We start from the raw sequence: 16,321 nt of genomic DNA, 5'->3' as shown, positions 1-16,321 counted from the left end.
AACGAGCTCATTCTTAGGCTTATAAAACAAGCCTTTACAGATAATTATGTTTTATTACTCTTCATTTTATGAGGATTGTGTTATACAAAACAAATACCAGATGCCTATTTGTTGCGTTTGAGGGGGGAGGAGAAGGAATCTCTGCGAGCACTGCTGTAAGCAGCCCTGCTTTTAATTGAACACAATAAATGAATAAAAATTAATACTGTTTGAAACCAGCAGGTAAGAAACAAATGCATGAACTGTAGCTGCTGAAGGACCCCCTCCCCTGCTAGCTCCTACTGCAAGAGCAGCCACTCATAAGCCCATTTCTCAGGGATGGTACTCTCTGAGCAAGGCGCCTTACATATGCGTTTCCCTGAAAAATTAATATCGAACTTTGCAGATAAACAAAAGCTTAAAAAAAAAAGGGGGGGGGGGGGGCGCAGGGCGGGGGGAGCTGACAGGATTTAATGATACTTCTTCTGTTAAAAGATACACACATACTCTCAGCCAGGGAAAACTGTAATTAAGAATCAAGGAGCTTAAGGATGGGAGAAGAAGGGAGAGAAGGAAAGGAGGTGTAAAGGGATTTCTGGCAACCTTAAAAGAAAGCAACCATCCAAAATGGGTCAGATCCTTCAACTGTTAACTTGCAAGATTCGCATTACATGCTTCCAAACAGCCTGACAGAGTGTGCAGGATTGGACCCCAGGCCTGAGGTGAGGAACACACATCTAAAACTCGGGGACATGACCGGAGGGAGGCACACAAAGCACACCCAATACAACAGCAAAAATGGGACACAGTTCCTCAAGGACAGTAAAACATAGCCAACTTTCCAGCAACAGCCAGATGTCAGCCATCCACCCCCCCAGAGGCACCACTAGGAAATCTATTTCTCATTTTCAATGGTGGTTTCCTTTTTCATTTTAATTGCATTAAGATCCAATCATGGGGTGACAATAGACACTTCTTACTTAAGGCTGATACCAGCCCTACATTGTAAATCCAGTTTTCAACATCATGCCTGATAATGCTTTAATGTTCTGAAAAAAAAAAAAAAAGACTGAAATTGTGTACACAGGATCTCACTGCAGTGGGGAGCCTTTTTTCTATAAAGATTTCTTTAAAAGAGCGATTTTAAAGACAAGGTGCAGCAGTAAATGCAAGGTAAGTAGCAGTGGATGGTTTCCACACTTTGCTGTTCGTTTCCAGGTTTCCATCTGTTGTAATTATCAAAATTGAGGACGGGTCTCCTCTATTATCCTCCACCAGCGCATATCCTCAGCCTACTTCCTAATGAAGTTTGTTTACAAATATTCATTAGATTCCATGCTTTATTAGCCCAGTCAGTTAATTATAAGACCATGGCACCACAAAAATGCAATTATAGTAATCAGTGCATTGACTATTGTGAAACATGGTTACTCTGAGACTAAAGTTAAAGTAAATAACTATTGCTATAACCTGTAACCACACCAACAGGGCAACCTGGGATCACACCGGTATCTCTAAATCCTTAGATCTCCAGTTTTATACCCAAACAACACAGACAAGCTCACCATTAATTATTTTAGTATGACCTGAGTCAGAAAGATTTTTCATTAAGAAGAGTAAAAAACCTTTTTGCTAGAAAGGACTATTATTACAGGCCACCAGAAATTGCTAACCGAACAAAAGGTGAAAACCTGTTTTCACTGCAGTTCGCTGATGTTTTGATGCACAGAGCCAAGAGAAGTGTGTCCTAATGGCCCCACTGGTTAATGCTGGTTCTTGGCAGCACTAACCAAAACGGACACCAGCAGGCTGGGGGCAGCGAAGAAGAGTCCTGTGAAACATGGCAGGTCCAAGTGCAATGATTTTGACACCTTCAGGGCAAACAGTTAAGACAAGGACCAGGATCCCCTTGCACAAGTCCGTCCAGACCTTCGAGCTCCACGGCAAAGACAAAGCAGGGTTTGGGGAAGAGGGCAACATGGGCAGAGGTAGCAGCTGAGAAAATAGCCAGCCCCATGGTTAGCTCCACATCAAGAGACATGCACAGTTTAGAGATGAATTGGGGATTTGGGGCTTCCCCTGATCTGAGGGCCCCTGAAGCGCTCGCACTGCATGCTGAGCTTGGGGAGCAGCACCTGCGTGTGGCAGGGCGAGGGGGGGCTGCCTGCCCAGCCCATGGGTGCTCTGGCCAAGACAGGACACGCTGGGTCTCTGCCCATGCAAGGCCCAGCCAGGGGCAACCAGGCACAGCTCAGATCTTCCAGTTCTCCTCATCCTACCTACAGCAACCCAGAAATGGCATTTACAGGCAGATGGGACAATAAGGTGCTGGGTTGTTCTTAGCTGAAGGTGAATGACCACCTCCCCCTATCAACACCTCAGGTACTTATTTCCTAACTCACCATGTCTACAGAAGCCCTCTTCCACAGAACAAAGCTAAGACTTTATTACCCTTCTCTGCAATTAAATTTTGGGAAGGGCATAGAAAAACAATCGCATTTGTGTATGTGTGAGCTCACAAATTAACCCCAGGAATTCTGTTTATGGCAGAGGGGTCATTTACAAGGAGAGGCGAGAGCAGCAAGCGCCCGTACCCACCAGCTTTGATGTGTCACCCACCTGCCTTCACAAAGCCCCAGCCGCTTGCACACTTTATCTGAGCTTTCCCTGCCACTGCATCACTCAGTTGCTTTAATCTTGCCACAACAACAGCACCATGAAAAGAAAGGGGGAGAGGGAAGAGGGCAAGAAAGAGAAGAAGAGAGATTTGGGGCTGGAAAAGGCAACTTGATGGAGGAATCTGGAAAGATCTGACATGCTGTCAGCCAGAGATGAAAGCACTAGAAACAAGGGACATATCGCATGCTTATTAAAATGGTGGCATGATTCTCATAAGGAAAGCACATCTTTGACACCTGCTCAAAATGACTCCTATGAAAGAGCCACCCAGCAATCTAGCACTGCTAAATTTAGCACCAGTTTTATCTTTTGTCAAATATACATAAAAGCTCCTCAAGACACGTGTCCAATTCAAAACTAAAAAAAACTTATTTTAAAATCTTGCTTAAACTGATCTACATGCCAGACCGACCATCAAGCCTGAAACAATGCCAAGCAGTGAAGAAAAACCTAATACCAGTTTGAATTAAAACTTGCAGAACTGTAGTTAAAAAAATGGGCAGGGAAAGGGGGAGAGCAGTTATGAAAAAGCATGATCACCTGAAATATTTCCCCACCTTCAAAAAATGTAGCCTTGAAATTCCTACCTGCTTCATTCACCTTGCAGCTATCAGATTTTTTTATTACCCTCACTTTTGAGAATTTCTCTGGCACTTAGTATGCAGGAACAGTGCACGGGAACAGATCCCGCTGCCATAGATAATGCGGTTCTAAGGGAAACCCATCAATTGTTAATGGCCATGCAAATTGTTGAAACTAGAGAGTTATTCACAGTTATCTCACTGTGATTTGGTAAGTGTCCATGCCTGATGTGATCACTCACTTGATATATTATTCCATTACAATTCAAGTAGTAGCCTTACCTTTCGGTTTTAGGAAAAAAGCGTGCGAGAGAGTAGGAGGGTGAAGGGATGTTATTTGTTTTAAATTATTTTAAACAGTCATACATACCTCCTCGTGCAAAGGTTTTACAGTACAATAAATCCCTCCCTGAGACTACAGTCATGCCTTACTGAAGCATTTAAATCCCTCCGATCAGAAACTAAGGGAGTTTAGCATGCAATTTCAGACCCTGATCTTGCAAAGCACTTTCTTACGTTTCAACCATACACATGGTTCCCACATCCTCTGTGGCACTGGATCTTCCAACTGCAGGTCGCACCGTTTTACATTTTCTGATCAGGGTTTTCTACTGCTTATGCTAAAATTTGCTGACATTTAATAAGCTAGAGGCGTCTCCTCAAATACATAATGCATTCACTCTCTTGCAGCACCAACTTACTGATCATTAATTTTCAGCTTTACTGCAGCTCCAACATATCAGATGCTTTTTTTTTACTTCTTGTCTGAGATTTATTACTTTTAGCAAAGTGTACTTTGGTTTTTTATTTTGTTTGCTCATTTTAAAACTGCCTTTAAGGGGGAAATGTTACTCTTCTTTATAAAGTAATTCCAAAATCACAGTATTAAAAAAATAAATCCTATAATTATGTTTCCCATTAGGATTAGATAAATTATATTTAATTAAAAGAAAAATCTGCTAGCACCCAGCACAATGGTTGGTGGCAAATCAAGGAGATGAAACATTTATGTGTTTATCTTTCTGAAGCAGCTAAGTCTAGGAGCAGACACACCCAAACAAGCCTTCAGAGATATAAATTCAGACATCATAAACAAAGATTTGTCCTTCCCTTCAGATAAAGGTTCTGATTTTTAGAAGCAGTCTCTGATTTTGTTCTTGCAGACTACAGCAACTACAATTTTTACGGGCTTTCGGCAGTTACACACTGAACCACCTGATTGCACCAGGAATTCCAGTATTGTAATGTCTGCAATTATTTGCAGGGCAAAAAACAATATCAGAAGTCAGATCTTCTAGAATGAAGAAAATCAGGATTAGTAACGAAACTGTGCCACACTCACCCCTCTCTGGCACTGCTGTTGGGCAGGTGATGTTCTCCATCAGCCTGACGGCTGTAGGGGTCACAACGCATACTGCGGTTGTAGGAAACGATTTATACCATGCTCCTTTTTACAGACCTGGAAAACTAATTATTAGCGGGACAGGGTCTGGCATGTACACTTTGCAAACGTTACAGTATGCATTTTCCATTTAGGAATCGCTGCCAGCATTGCTACGCGCAGCCCGTCAGCAACGCGTTCTCAATTTTGTTTAGGAGCTGAAGAATGATTGATCTTATTGATTTGTGTCAACAGTCTGACATGGCCATATCGACCAGCGGTAATTTTGTGGGAGGAGCTGGGAGGGAAACTAGATATAGCATTTTCTGTAACACGCCATCCTGCCCTAAGAGAAAACGTTGTTAGAGATGCTGATACAGCCATCGACAGGACTGCACTGGGACTCGAAGTGACACAAGTGAGCGAGGAGACATCTCCCATGACTGTGTTTACAGCAAATCCACTGCTAAACACCCGACTGCATAATTATAATCTATTACAATTATGCAAAGAAGTAACATTTCAGAAAGGCCTTCTCATTTCCCATTCTTAGCATTGAATACTTTTGTTTTGCAGCCAATCAACTAAATTAGCCCTAATTCTGTTTCATTCACAAACACAAAGAGTATATTAGAGGGGAAAAAAGTGAACGAACGGGAAATTCACTTACGAACCCGGGAATTATTTCATTTTCATGTATTTCTGGACTAGAAACCATCGTGGGGAAAAAAGTCAACTTAAGGCAGAAGAGCTTTACTGAATTTTCAAACTGTACCATGAGAGCCCTTGGGGGAGTGATCAGAAACTGCAGCGCTCCAGCGCCTGGGAAAGTGGCGGCCTTTGGTAGCATCTGAGTGAAGCAAGGAGGGTTAAAAGGCTCGTATACCAAACATGACCATGTATCCTGACCTAGGACAAGTGTCAAACCCAAAAAAAAGCTTTTGTGGAGATTTCCCCCCACCCATACACACAGAGAAGAGCTTCTTTATCCTGCTTCTGACAACTATCACCTTTTATCAGAAAGTCACAATTTAGACCTACGCTCACTGATGCTTCCTGAGAAGGGGATACAGAAAATACTAATGAATAATATTTCAATTTTACATAGCACTTTCTCCAAAACACTGTAAAGCACTAAAGTAACCCCCAAAAATGCTTAGGGAAAGCAAAGCATTCTTCCCCATTTTAAAGGCATATGGAAACATAACCACAGTGGCCAGTGGCAACCATGGATATTGGACTGCAGTCCCAAGACCATATGTGCCACAGGCACGAGAAGACTAGAGCTCCTGAAACAGCCCTGCCAGCACCACACTTCAACCAGGGACTGCAGGAGCGCAGAGAAGTCTGTATGACTGGAATATGAAATGGGAGCCTGATTTAGCCAACACAAACACCCCAACTCTACCACTTTTCAGGGAACACCCACTTAGCACCCTATCTGCATCTCTGCTGAGGAGACAGCACTACACCCCCCGAAAAACTGAGGATAAATCTCAGCAAGAGGTGGTAGGAGAGACAAGCAGGGAAAACACAAGATATTTAAAGAAAATGGCATCTTCTTTCTCCTGTTATTGAGGGGGCCTAACCCCCCTGACTGGCTTAAAGTTATGTTTTCTTATTCTAAGAAACGATAAAATTTTAGGAAGTCAGATTGCATTTGGAAAGCCATCAGCCTGGCAGCACTCACACCAGTTCTTTCCTAGCAAAGCAGTTAGGCACAACATTTTGCTGAGATAGGGCCTTTATTTCTTAAAGCATTATTTCCTTCTTCTCATGTGAAACGAATCTCCTCTCTTGTTCTCATTTGGAATTCACTCCTTAAACTAGTTTCTCCTGCACCACCACAGCACGCTGCTCCCATCTCACTGCTTCCAAACCAACCCCCAGGCCCCCATGCTGCAACACCAGGACAGGGACTGCTCTAAGCACACTCTTCGGTTTCTTCCGATGCACAGGTGTCAGCTGTTATAAATTGTAATTTGCTCTGTAAGTGAAAGAAATAATGATTCCCACCATCCTCTGGGCTGAATTTTTAATCGCCACTGTGCATGCCCAGTGCTGCAGGCCCCTCTTGCCCCAGCTCCCTCCCTGCCTGCTCCAGAGATGGGTTGTATCAGCATTACGTAGCATTGATGCTCCCTCCAGTTGACTGAGGTGGCTCCTAAATTAAGGCCCAGGCAGCAATGATATGTGTCCTGTTTCCTCCTGAAATTTGGATTAAAAGAGAGCAACACATAACCTTATGTAAAAGCACAGCATAGCCGGATGAACAGAAGAGAAGGAATCAATCTACTGCTCAGTGTAAACCATGAGAAGGTTTTGAAACCTGTATGTCCCAAAATACTTGGCAATGTGGAAAGCTGCAGAACCTTAAATATAACCTGAAGTTATACTCACACATGCCCACATGCTGAACTAATCTCCATACGAAATGGGACAGGAGCATATATCTTGCATCATCATCTAGATATAGTCAAGTCCTTGAGAAGTCAGTCACCTTAGCAGCACGGAACACGGCATTTAACTCCTTTCACAGGCCAGACAGTTATTTACGTACCTACCGATTATTTTCCTTTGGTTATCAAAACGGTTTGTTTACCCAAGACCACAAAACTCTGTGGATTTTCTGAAAGAAACCCTGCAGAGAGAAAGGGAAAACAATCACAGATAATACTCCAGAAATCATCAGATTACAGCACATTCTCTTGACTCACATCTGTTGAGTAAATAAGTGCTTCGTGCCGACCAGATTCATTTTCCTCGCTCTCCTGCAAGCGGCTGCCGGTTTACTTTCCAGTGGGCTGTTCCAGGGCTGTATGTGGGGCAAAAGGATTATTTCCAGCAGAGTCAAACCAGTAGTCTTTTTCACTTAGGTTTGTCTTGAGCTGAACCTCCTCTCGTTCAATTCCATCCTCCCGGGGAGATGCACCACTTCAGAGCTGCACAGATGCAAAGAGGTCCACGGCTGGGAACACCCTCAATGCAGCAGGGAGCAGCAGGCAGCAGCACGCAAGCCCCCAAGAAAACCCCAAATTCATCCATCCCTCTCCCTTAGGAGCAGTTTCAGCAGTTTCACCTTAGGCTGGTACAAGAGGTCCTACACAAGTCAGGGTTTGCCCTGTGAAATGCCCAGCCAGGGAGGGCGAGAAGGCAGGGGCACTACAGGATGCTCAGCACCGCCTTCTTGCTGAGGGCACGACAGGGCTTTCATCTTGCCCAAACGGGTAGCTGGAAACATTACTTTTAGCTTAGTTATGATCTCAGTTGAACAAACACGTCAAACCACCCATTTCAGGATTAATTCAGCTTAAAATTAAAATGATGAGTCGGATAATTTTTTTGCTTTGAGTTCTGTTCTATCATCGAGTGTCTCTTCAATGATTATTATTTATCAATAAATTATGCTAGAACAATTTTCCTAGGCAGGAAAAATAAAAGCAGAGCCCCTCCGGCTGTGAAAGCAGCATTCACCTATGTTTCTACATACAGAAAACGCCTGCTCCGGACCAGATCAGCCATCTACTGTAATGCTTTGTCACCACAGATCCTCATATGAGATGCTTCACAGAAAAGACACAGAAAAGCCTGGGGCAAGCAATTATAATAATAACTCGCCCCACAAGAAAACTTAATTACTTGAGGTTAGGAGGGCGCCTGGTTTAAGGCCTGCGGGCAGGGTGGGCTCCTCTGCCAGTGCCTGACCCTACACACCCGGCCACACATGCCGTGGCACTCGGCACTGCTCACACGGGCAAACACGCTCATGCACACGCGTCCACCCTCTTCCACCCCTTTTCCAAGATGGAAGAGCCTGGTGCAAGTGGCCAGGCCGAGGACTGCGCCGCTGGCTGTGAGCTCAGGGATGATCTTGTCGCCCCTGCTCCCAGCTCCTGCCAGGGAATCAGCCCAGAGCCTCCCAGGTGGAAGCTCTTACCCCCTCCAAGGGCACTACTTGCATTAAATCACCATCGACAGGCACCTAAGGACACTCTGCAATACATACACAGAGCAGGAGGAAGAACATGATAGAGCAAATCCTGTATTTCTCAGATGTACGTTAAAGCTTTGTTATTTACCCACTGACTGCATTTTGGAATAAATGCACTGTTAAACAAGCAAATTTCCAGTTTCTTGAAAATTGATATTAAAATAAAAAAGTAGTCTGGTGGGGATAGGTCTCTGCAGGAGCCAAGATACTCTGGGAAAATGCCCAAGCTCTCTCAGGAGTTCTTGAGTTTCATCCAAGCTCCCAAAGCAGCCTTGTGATATGCAAGATGCACGGACTGGTTCTCATCTCAGTTCAGACGTCCCAGACAACAGCCACCCTGAACCTGGGTGATTTCTTTAGCCCTGTCCTAAATAGTTGCAAAGGAGCTAACCTGTGAAGGCTTTTAAATAATTCCAAAAATAATTCAGTAAGTGATTAAGTGCGGCATTTATATTTAAATATAATACACTGAAGCTCAGTATGCTGAAAATACAAGAATTTTGCCCTTCTTCAAAACATGCACATGCACGCATATGCGGCGTCTAGATTATCATATGTTGGACAGGCATGCCTCAGCCTTACTTCATGTTTTTGTGCCGGTCTTGTGAGTGGCAAAGTCATCTCTCACATCTAAATCTACCGCTTCTTTTTTTATATGTGTATTTTATTCCTGGTGGGAAGGAACCGAAACTAAAAGTTGCTTTTCTTCCCATTCTGTGCTTATTGCAAGACTGCCAGCTTTGCACAGGACAGCATTTTCATGGGTAGGAGGTTCAGTCGTGATTGACACACATTCCACCAGTAGAGTGCACACCAGGTAAACCTACCAGGTACCAGAGATCAATCAAAACATACAGCTGGATATTTTCACCTGTAAAAGTACATACACAGCCCTGCTCAACGCTTCCATGTTCCCTGCAGAGATGTATCACGGGCATAAGCAGGCAGTGTGCTGTTGCTCTCTCCCTCTTCTGCCAGCACCCAGCAGCCCCAGGTAGGTCCTTCCATAGGCTCCTCCTCAACTGCACGCCTCCAACCTTCTCACACAGAACTCATCCCAGCTCATGAAGTCCTGCGTGTTTTGCCTGCCTTTCTCGGCTCAGTCTTGATCACACAAGCTTTCTGAGCACTGACTAATCAAAAAACTTAAGTCTATAAAGATCATCTCGCTACACTAGTTGTCCTCCTGCATAAGTTTGTATTTCTCAAAAAAATACATGTTTTGCTCACTTCCCCTTCTCCATTCTTCTCTCTTCAAACCCGTCCATTATTTGTTTTGCCCCTTTGTTTCATTACCATCATTAACTTCAGCTAATCTGCGCAGATATGAGCAAAAAGCCTCCTCGAATGAGCTTTTGATGAGACCTCATGTTTTTGGATACTGTCACTCTCTCCATCTTCCAAGGGCAGGCTTGTCCCTGACCAGAGGATACACCATAAACAACAATATTTACTTTCCTAGAAAGATCCCCATTTTGGTGCGAATCTCTTCTCTCCATCTGGCTTTACTAGAACATCACATTCCTCCATTTCTTTTGGTATCCACAGTCATTTATATTACCTTCCAAAAAGTAATTATTTGGAACCAGTTAAGCCTGTACATGAATTACGCCTTTGTTTAAAACACATTGTACATATGTATATATTTAGACTGTCATTAAATATTTAAGAGGCTGTCTTCAAACTTCAGCAGCAGCACTGTTTATTCGCTTAACCCTTTGTGAAACGGAAAGCTTGACGCTGAAATCCTACCGTGGAGAAATTCAGGAAGCCCAGCTGCCCTAGCTGGGTGACAAAGGCCAACTTTGACAGTCAAGGACATCGTAAAGAAACCAGAGGTTTTCTTTGTCTTCCTTTATATCTTGTTTGCTAGTAGTCTAATCATGATAATGCAATTCATTTTAGTCTGCATCAGCTTTATCTGCTGAGAGGCATAACTGGGATGCAAATTAATTAGCTGTAACATACAGACGGATCTTTCAGTACAATTCAGGGAAGGAGAGTCAAATACGCACATGCCCATCCCTCCTTCCCCCAAATGAAATAAGACACTACCCATTTTTCCACAGGTCAAGAAGTCACCTTTCTTAGCTTTTTCAATCTCCTAGAGAGGAAACAATGCATACTGCGGACAAGTGGACCTTGTTTGAACCCAACACCAAATGTTGCGCTGTAGATGAAACCCCTTCACAACTAACTTGCAACGTGCACTGGCACCAAGCGTAACACAACATAACAATACCACCCTGCTGACACGAGATTTGAAATCTGGTCACCTAATTTACCTGGCTTGGCAAGGTCTCTGCCTAGAGTCAATCATTCATATTTCACCCTGGCAAGGACCGGTACCTCGGGGCCAGCTCTGCATGCGCAGGGCACCAGTGCTCCTGCCTTTCACATGAAGTGAAATAGCCTAAGTGTCACAGCAGAGGATGGGAAAACCGGCACAGAAGAGAGCAATATGCGACTTTCTCAACTCTACATGGATATGCAAATATACATATCCTGGATAATGCATTTTTTCTTCTTTTTGATTAAAACCTCGAGGACACGTTGTTAAATCTAAGCCCAAAAAACCCCACGTGCAGTTTTCAAGGCCCAGCTGCATTTAGAGACATTTCTTTCCCAAGCACTACAGCCTTATTCGTGATCGGATGATGCTTCAGGTGGGGTGAATAGCGGAGTCCCTCCTACAGCTTTCACACCTGGGTTACACATCAGCACAGAAGCGTTTCAACCGGCTGACTGCCGTTGCGCTACCCTGGGGATGTGACCTTGTCGGATTTTATAAAGGGAGCAAAGCACCAGGCGTGGTCCATATTTGCACAGGAGAGACAGAGAACGCAGGCCACCGCAGGACACAGTGCTGGGAGATCAGCAGATGGCATACTTTGCTGCAAATCGGCACCGAAGCAGAAGTGCGAAGGGGCAGCGGCAAGCCCTGGCAGGTGTGCTCATTCAGCTAAGATGCCGGGTTAAAGAGCTTCAGCATTTGCAGTTGTTTGCCAGAGCAAGCCCGTTCACCTTAGTGGCCCAACCACAGATTCAGCCTGCCTCAGTTCTTGGGAGCAATCTTATTTTCTTGTAATCATCTTTTTTTACTTCCTGTCTTTAACAGCAGCATTGCAGCGAATGCTGAAGTCCCCATACACCACCCCAGATATGGCCGCATCTTAGCAGCAAGTATGGGTTTTGTATGAATAGTATCATGTACCAGTTGGGCTCATGCTTCCATATCCCCTGAAGGTTGTTATACACACCCCTTGCTACAAAATAAGTGGCAAAAACACTTTAAAAGGGGGAGAACTTATGGGAAGAGGTCTATCTTTTATTAGACCAAATGGCATAGCTGTAAAAAAACTGAATATGGACCTACTCACATCAAACCATGGGCGGGTATGTTTGTTTTTATGACAACTCAACTACACACATGCTGTAGGTCACAGCAAATAGCCAGGACTTTTCCTACCTGTAAATCACCTCCCGTTGCTGAGATCTATGCCAAAAGTCAGCACAGCCTGCAAGGCTACAATTGTCAGGTCTCCCTCCTTCCCTCCTCCAAAAATATTCCCTATAGAATATCACAAGCCAAAGGGACACTCGGGTCACAAAGAACACAAGCATAACTTAGTATCTCTACCGATCACTCGGTACCGCTGCTGTATTGCTTCCCCGTGTGCATCGTTTCTCCTCCACTCGCCCATCAGTTTTCTGAAAGCGAATGGGATTAAAAGTCCACCAAGTATTTGCACTGCTGTTTCCTCCCCTCTGCGGCAGATTTACAGTAACCGGAGGGCGAACAGAGTTTGCCCAGGCAAGGCAGGCTTCCTGGTGCTGCGGTGCTGACCTTCCCAGTCTCTCCCAACCCCCTGTGGATAGTTTCGGTGGAGAAACAGGCAGCCAGCTGGAAATTTTGATCAGCATTAATGCCACCGTAGTTTCTTCCTGACTGCTCTCCAGGAGTATTTTTCCACCCACGTTCCTCTGTGCATCGCAAACCCCTCCAGCCGTTGGCAGCTCTCGGTGTAGCTCCACCGCACGCTACTCAGCGCCATACGGCTAGTCTGTTTTAATTCAGCGTCTAACTGCTGCTACATGGGAAACATTCTCATGCTAAAAACTTCATATAGAGACAGCTACTCTGCAGCAAACGTAGTGGTGGTCGGCATTTAAATGAACTAATCAGTTGCACACGGCTTAGTCAGCATCGCAGCGCTGGAGGTAATTCCCAGGAAGCGATTTTCCCAGCAGCTATATATACAAACCTGAAAAGCAGACTGGAAGACGAGGGCAGCACCACAGCGACACAAAATTTGGCTACACGGTAACATTACCAACAAATAAAAATAAAAATCGGGGGAAGTCGAGAAAACAAGCATTCACAGAAAACACATGCTGTGCTCGCACCGCTGCTGTATCCTCTCACATGTAAAAATCAGAAACTCAGAGACAGGACGCGAACCCAGCCAGCGTTTCTTTTTCCTCCTGTCTTTACTGATGGTGTGCCGGTCTGAACAGAGGAAAAAGATGTCAAGGCAAGTTACTGCCTCGACTGTGGAGATACACAGACACCGGCCAGGTGCCGGGCAGGGCTTTTTTGGAGCCAGCATCCCAGCAACCACCCTCAGCAACTAACCCACGGGGCGGGAGCCAGGCTCACACACGCACCGAGAGGGGCTGCGGAACTCTTACAAAGTTGGTCTCGGGGCAGGGAAGGCAAAGGGCATCGACCCTAAGCGGCGCCGGGGGGACGAAGGGCAGCGCCAGATGCCAGAGCATCCTCCAGCAGCATCTCTGCCGCTGGCCGCGTCTGCGAAGCCAAAGGGCTGCAGATGCAGGTCATCGGTCCCCGGGGCGAGCAACGCCACGGCGGCGAGTGGCCGCGCCGCCCTTCAGCGCCTCCCCGCCGGCTCCCCCGGCCCAGGCAGCGCCGAGCCAGCCGGCAGCACCGCGGGGCACCGGAGGAGCCACCGACCCGCCCGAAGCAGACATCGCGACTTCCCTCTGGCCGCCGCCAGCGCCTCGGCACACATCTGCACACATCTGCTCGAAGCCGGGTGTGCCGGCACGGCCCTGGGGACGGACGCACGCACGGGGAAGGGGCGCCGCTCACTTACTTCTCGTATTCGGCGTTGTCTCGATCGCAGCGCGAATCCTTGTGCTTTTGCCAGTCTTTGCCATGCTTGCAGGTGGTCAGGAGGACAACATCCTCTCCGTTATGGACGTGATATAAGGCATTCCTGGTGTCTGACCCTATCCCCGTCAGGTACCTTTTCCCCTTGAATACCAACATGTACTTCCTGAGAGGAGGGATGGTGTTAAACCTCAAAAATCCCTTCTCCCCTCCTGTCCTAGGATGATCCTTAGAAAAGAGCGGGATAGAAACGTCAAAGTTGGGTCTAAAGTTTTCAGTACTGATGCTGGCTTTGGCCAGCATGGCCTGGCCGATGTCGAACCCCACATCCTCGGTGTAGTCGGGCCAGGTGCCGGAGTATAAATTAAAAATCAGGTGGTTTCTGCCGTTGTTCCACAGGTGGAGGCTCTGCACCTTGGAGCGGAGGTTGTGCACGTACTGGGGGGAGAGCTGGTCCCGGTCCAGCGTGTCCAGGCTGAGGACGAAGAGGCAGGCTTGCCCGGGGTCGGAGGTGTAGAAGCGGGAGCCCTCGATGGCGGCCAGGACGTTCTGGTAGCTCTCGGCGATCTTCTCCCCTTTCTGCTGCGGGTACACGTAGACCTTGAAGCCGTTTTTCCGGCACTGGCCGAAGTCGAAGCAGGACTCCATGCGGCAGCGGCGCCCGCGGTAGAGGCCGGCGCTGGCGTCCCGCCGCTGCCGGGGGGAGACGCGCCCGCCGCCGCCCTCGGGGCCCGGCCGCTCGGCGGGCGCGAAGGGCCGCAGGGCGTCGGGGAAGCGGGGCCAGGGCCGCTCGGCGCCGGGGCGCGGGGGCGGGCCATGCCGGCTACCGGGCGGCGAGTGCCGGGCCGCCCGCAGCCGCACGCCTCCCAGGTAGAGCAGCAGGGCGAGACAGGTGCCGGCGGAGAGCAGCGTCAGGTAGCGTTTTTTGGCCTGCATGTGTCCGGCGGGGGTCCGGGGGGCTGCGGAGGAAGGCGGGGGCGGCCCGAGCTCGCCGGGCGCCGCTCTCAGCTCCGCTCCGCCATCTTCCCGCCGGCGAGCGCTTCAAACTCTCTTCGCCCACCTCCGCTCGGCGCCGTTCCCCAAGCCGCCGGCCGGGGCCGCGCATGTGGGCGACCGCCGCAACTTTCTCCCCGCCGGTCTCTCAGGGGCGGCGGGCGGCGGCGGGCCGGCGGCGGCCCGGCGGGGCGCCCCGCATGCACTCAGGGGCCGGCCCCCCGCGCGGGGCGGGCACCGGGGCAGCCCCGCTCCCGCCTTCCCGCCGCTGCCTGCCCTCTCCTCCGCCACGCTCCCGCCCGCCCCTCCCCTCCCCTCCCCGCGCCAGCCCAGCCCAGCCCGGCCCGGCCCGGCCCAGCCCAGCCCGGCCCCGCCGGCTCACAGCCCGCGGCCGCCGCGCCGCAGCCTGACGAAGCCCTGCATGGCCTGGCGCCCCCCGCCCGGCCCCGGCGCCGCTCGCTCCTCGCCGCGCTCCCGCTGAATGGCCCCCGGGACGGAGCGGCGGCGGCGAGGACCCTCCTCCCTCTCCTCCTCCTCCTCCTCCTCCTCCCTCTCCTCCTCGCCCCTCCCCCCTTCCCCGCCCCCCCCCCCCCCGGCCGCGGCAGCAGCGGGCGGCGACCGCAGAGCCCCGCGCGCTGCCCGCCCTGCCCTGCCCTGCCCTGCCCGCCCGCGGGCTGCGACCCCCGCCTCACCCGGCCCCCCGCGCGCCGCCCCCGCCCCGGCCCCGCCGCGCTGACCTCATCCAGCCACGCAGCCCCGCGCCCCCATTGGCGGGGCGTCACGTCCGGGGGGGCGGGGCTTCCGCTACACCCATTCATAACCTGACGGGCGGGGGGCGCCGCGGCTGCCGGTGCCGTCGCCCTCCCCAGCCGTCCCGGCGGCGGCACAGACACCGCCACCGGTGGGGGTGTCCCCGCCTGGCGGCACCGGCACGCCACGTCCCCCTTCCCCACCCCCCCCTTCCTGGACCGAGATTGAGCGAGGCCCGGCCCGGCCCACTCCGCTCCGCCTTCCCCGCCGGTGCAGCCCCCGGCCGGGGGCAGCCGGTTCGGCGCGGCCCGGCTTCGCACCCGGCTTCGTGCCTGCGGTGCCGGCGCCGCCGCTGCCGCCCCCTGCCGAGCGCGGCGCCGCCGCCGGGCTGGAGCCGCCCCGGGCGCGGCGGGCCTGGGGGCGCCTGCGGGAACAGACCCAGCTCCCCAAAAATGGGGCGAGACCCAGAAAAGCCGATTAGGAGATGCCTGGCAACAAGCGCCCCTCAGGGCGTGGGCAGGGCCGGGAACTGTAACCGTGGCCGTGGCCGCCCTCGCTGCCTTCCCGTCTCGCCGGTGGGGACGGCAGATGAGAGGAAAGGACGCGGCTCTGCTGCCTGCACTCGGGCAGCTGCCTGCCCTTGTTCAATCCAGGGGCTCCCAGCGCTCCCCACCACCGCCGGCTCCAGCGGTTGGCATCCCTCGGGAGCAGGCCCTGCGTGCCGCGGAGGTGGATACTCGGGGCTGGCAGACACCGAAAAAATGCTGATGGAATGAGTAGTCTGTAGGGAGCTGCCTTAGCACCCAACTATCCCTGCAGCTACATGTTTGTGC

The 16,321-nt window shown here is 49.8% G+C and overlaps 1 protein-coding gene across 2 annotated transcripts in view; it reads right to left on the bottom strand.

The window, feature by feature from the left end:
- EXT1 (exostosin glycosyltransferase 1) overlaps positions 1-15,018 on the bottom strand; it is a 180,492-nt gene extending 165,474 nt beyond the window's left edge. For both annotated transcript variants that reach the window (XM_074807223.1, XM_074807321.1), the window contains exon 1: positions 13,729-15,018. In XM_074807223.1, the coding sequence (XP_074663324.1) occupies positions 13,729-14,681 (953 nt within the window). In that variant the 5' untranslated portion in view covers positions 14,682-15,018. The remainder of the gene's footprint in view (positions 1-13,728) is intronic.
- Positions 15,019-16,321: the final 1,303 nt, after the last annotated feature.

This window comes from Strix aluco, chromosome 1 (genome assembly GCF_031877795.1).
Source record: "Strix aluco isolate bStrAlu1 chromosome 1, bStrAlu1.hap1, whole genome shotgun sequence".
NCBI classification, from domain to species: domain Eukaryota; kingdom Metazoa; phylum Chordata; class Aves; order Strigiformes; family Strigidae; genus Strix; species Strix aluco.
The sequence above is the reverse complement of the archived record's forward strand: the minus strand, read 5'-3'. Positions and strand labels throughout refer to the sequence as shown.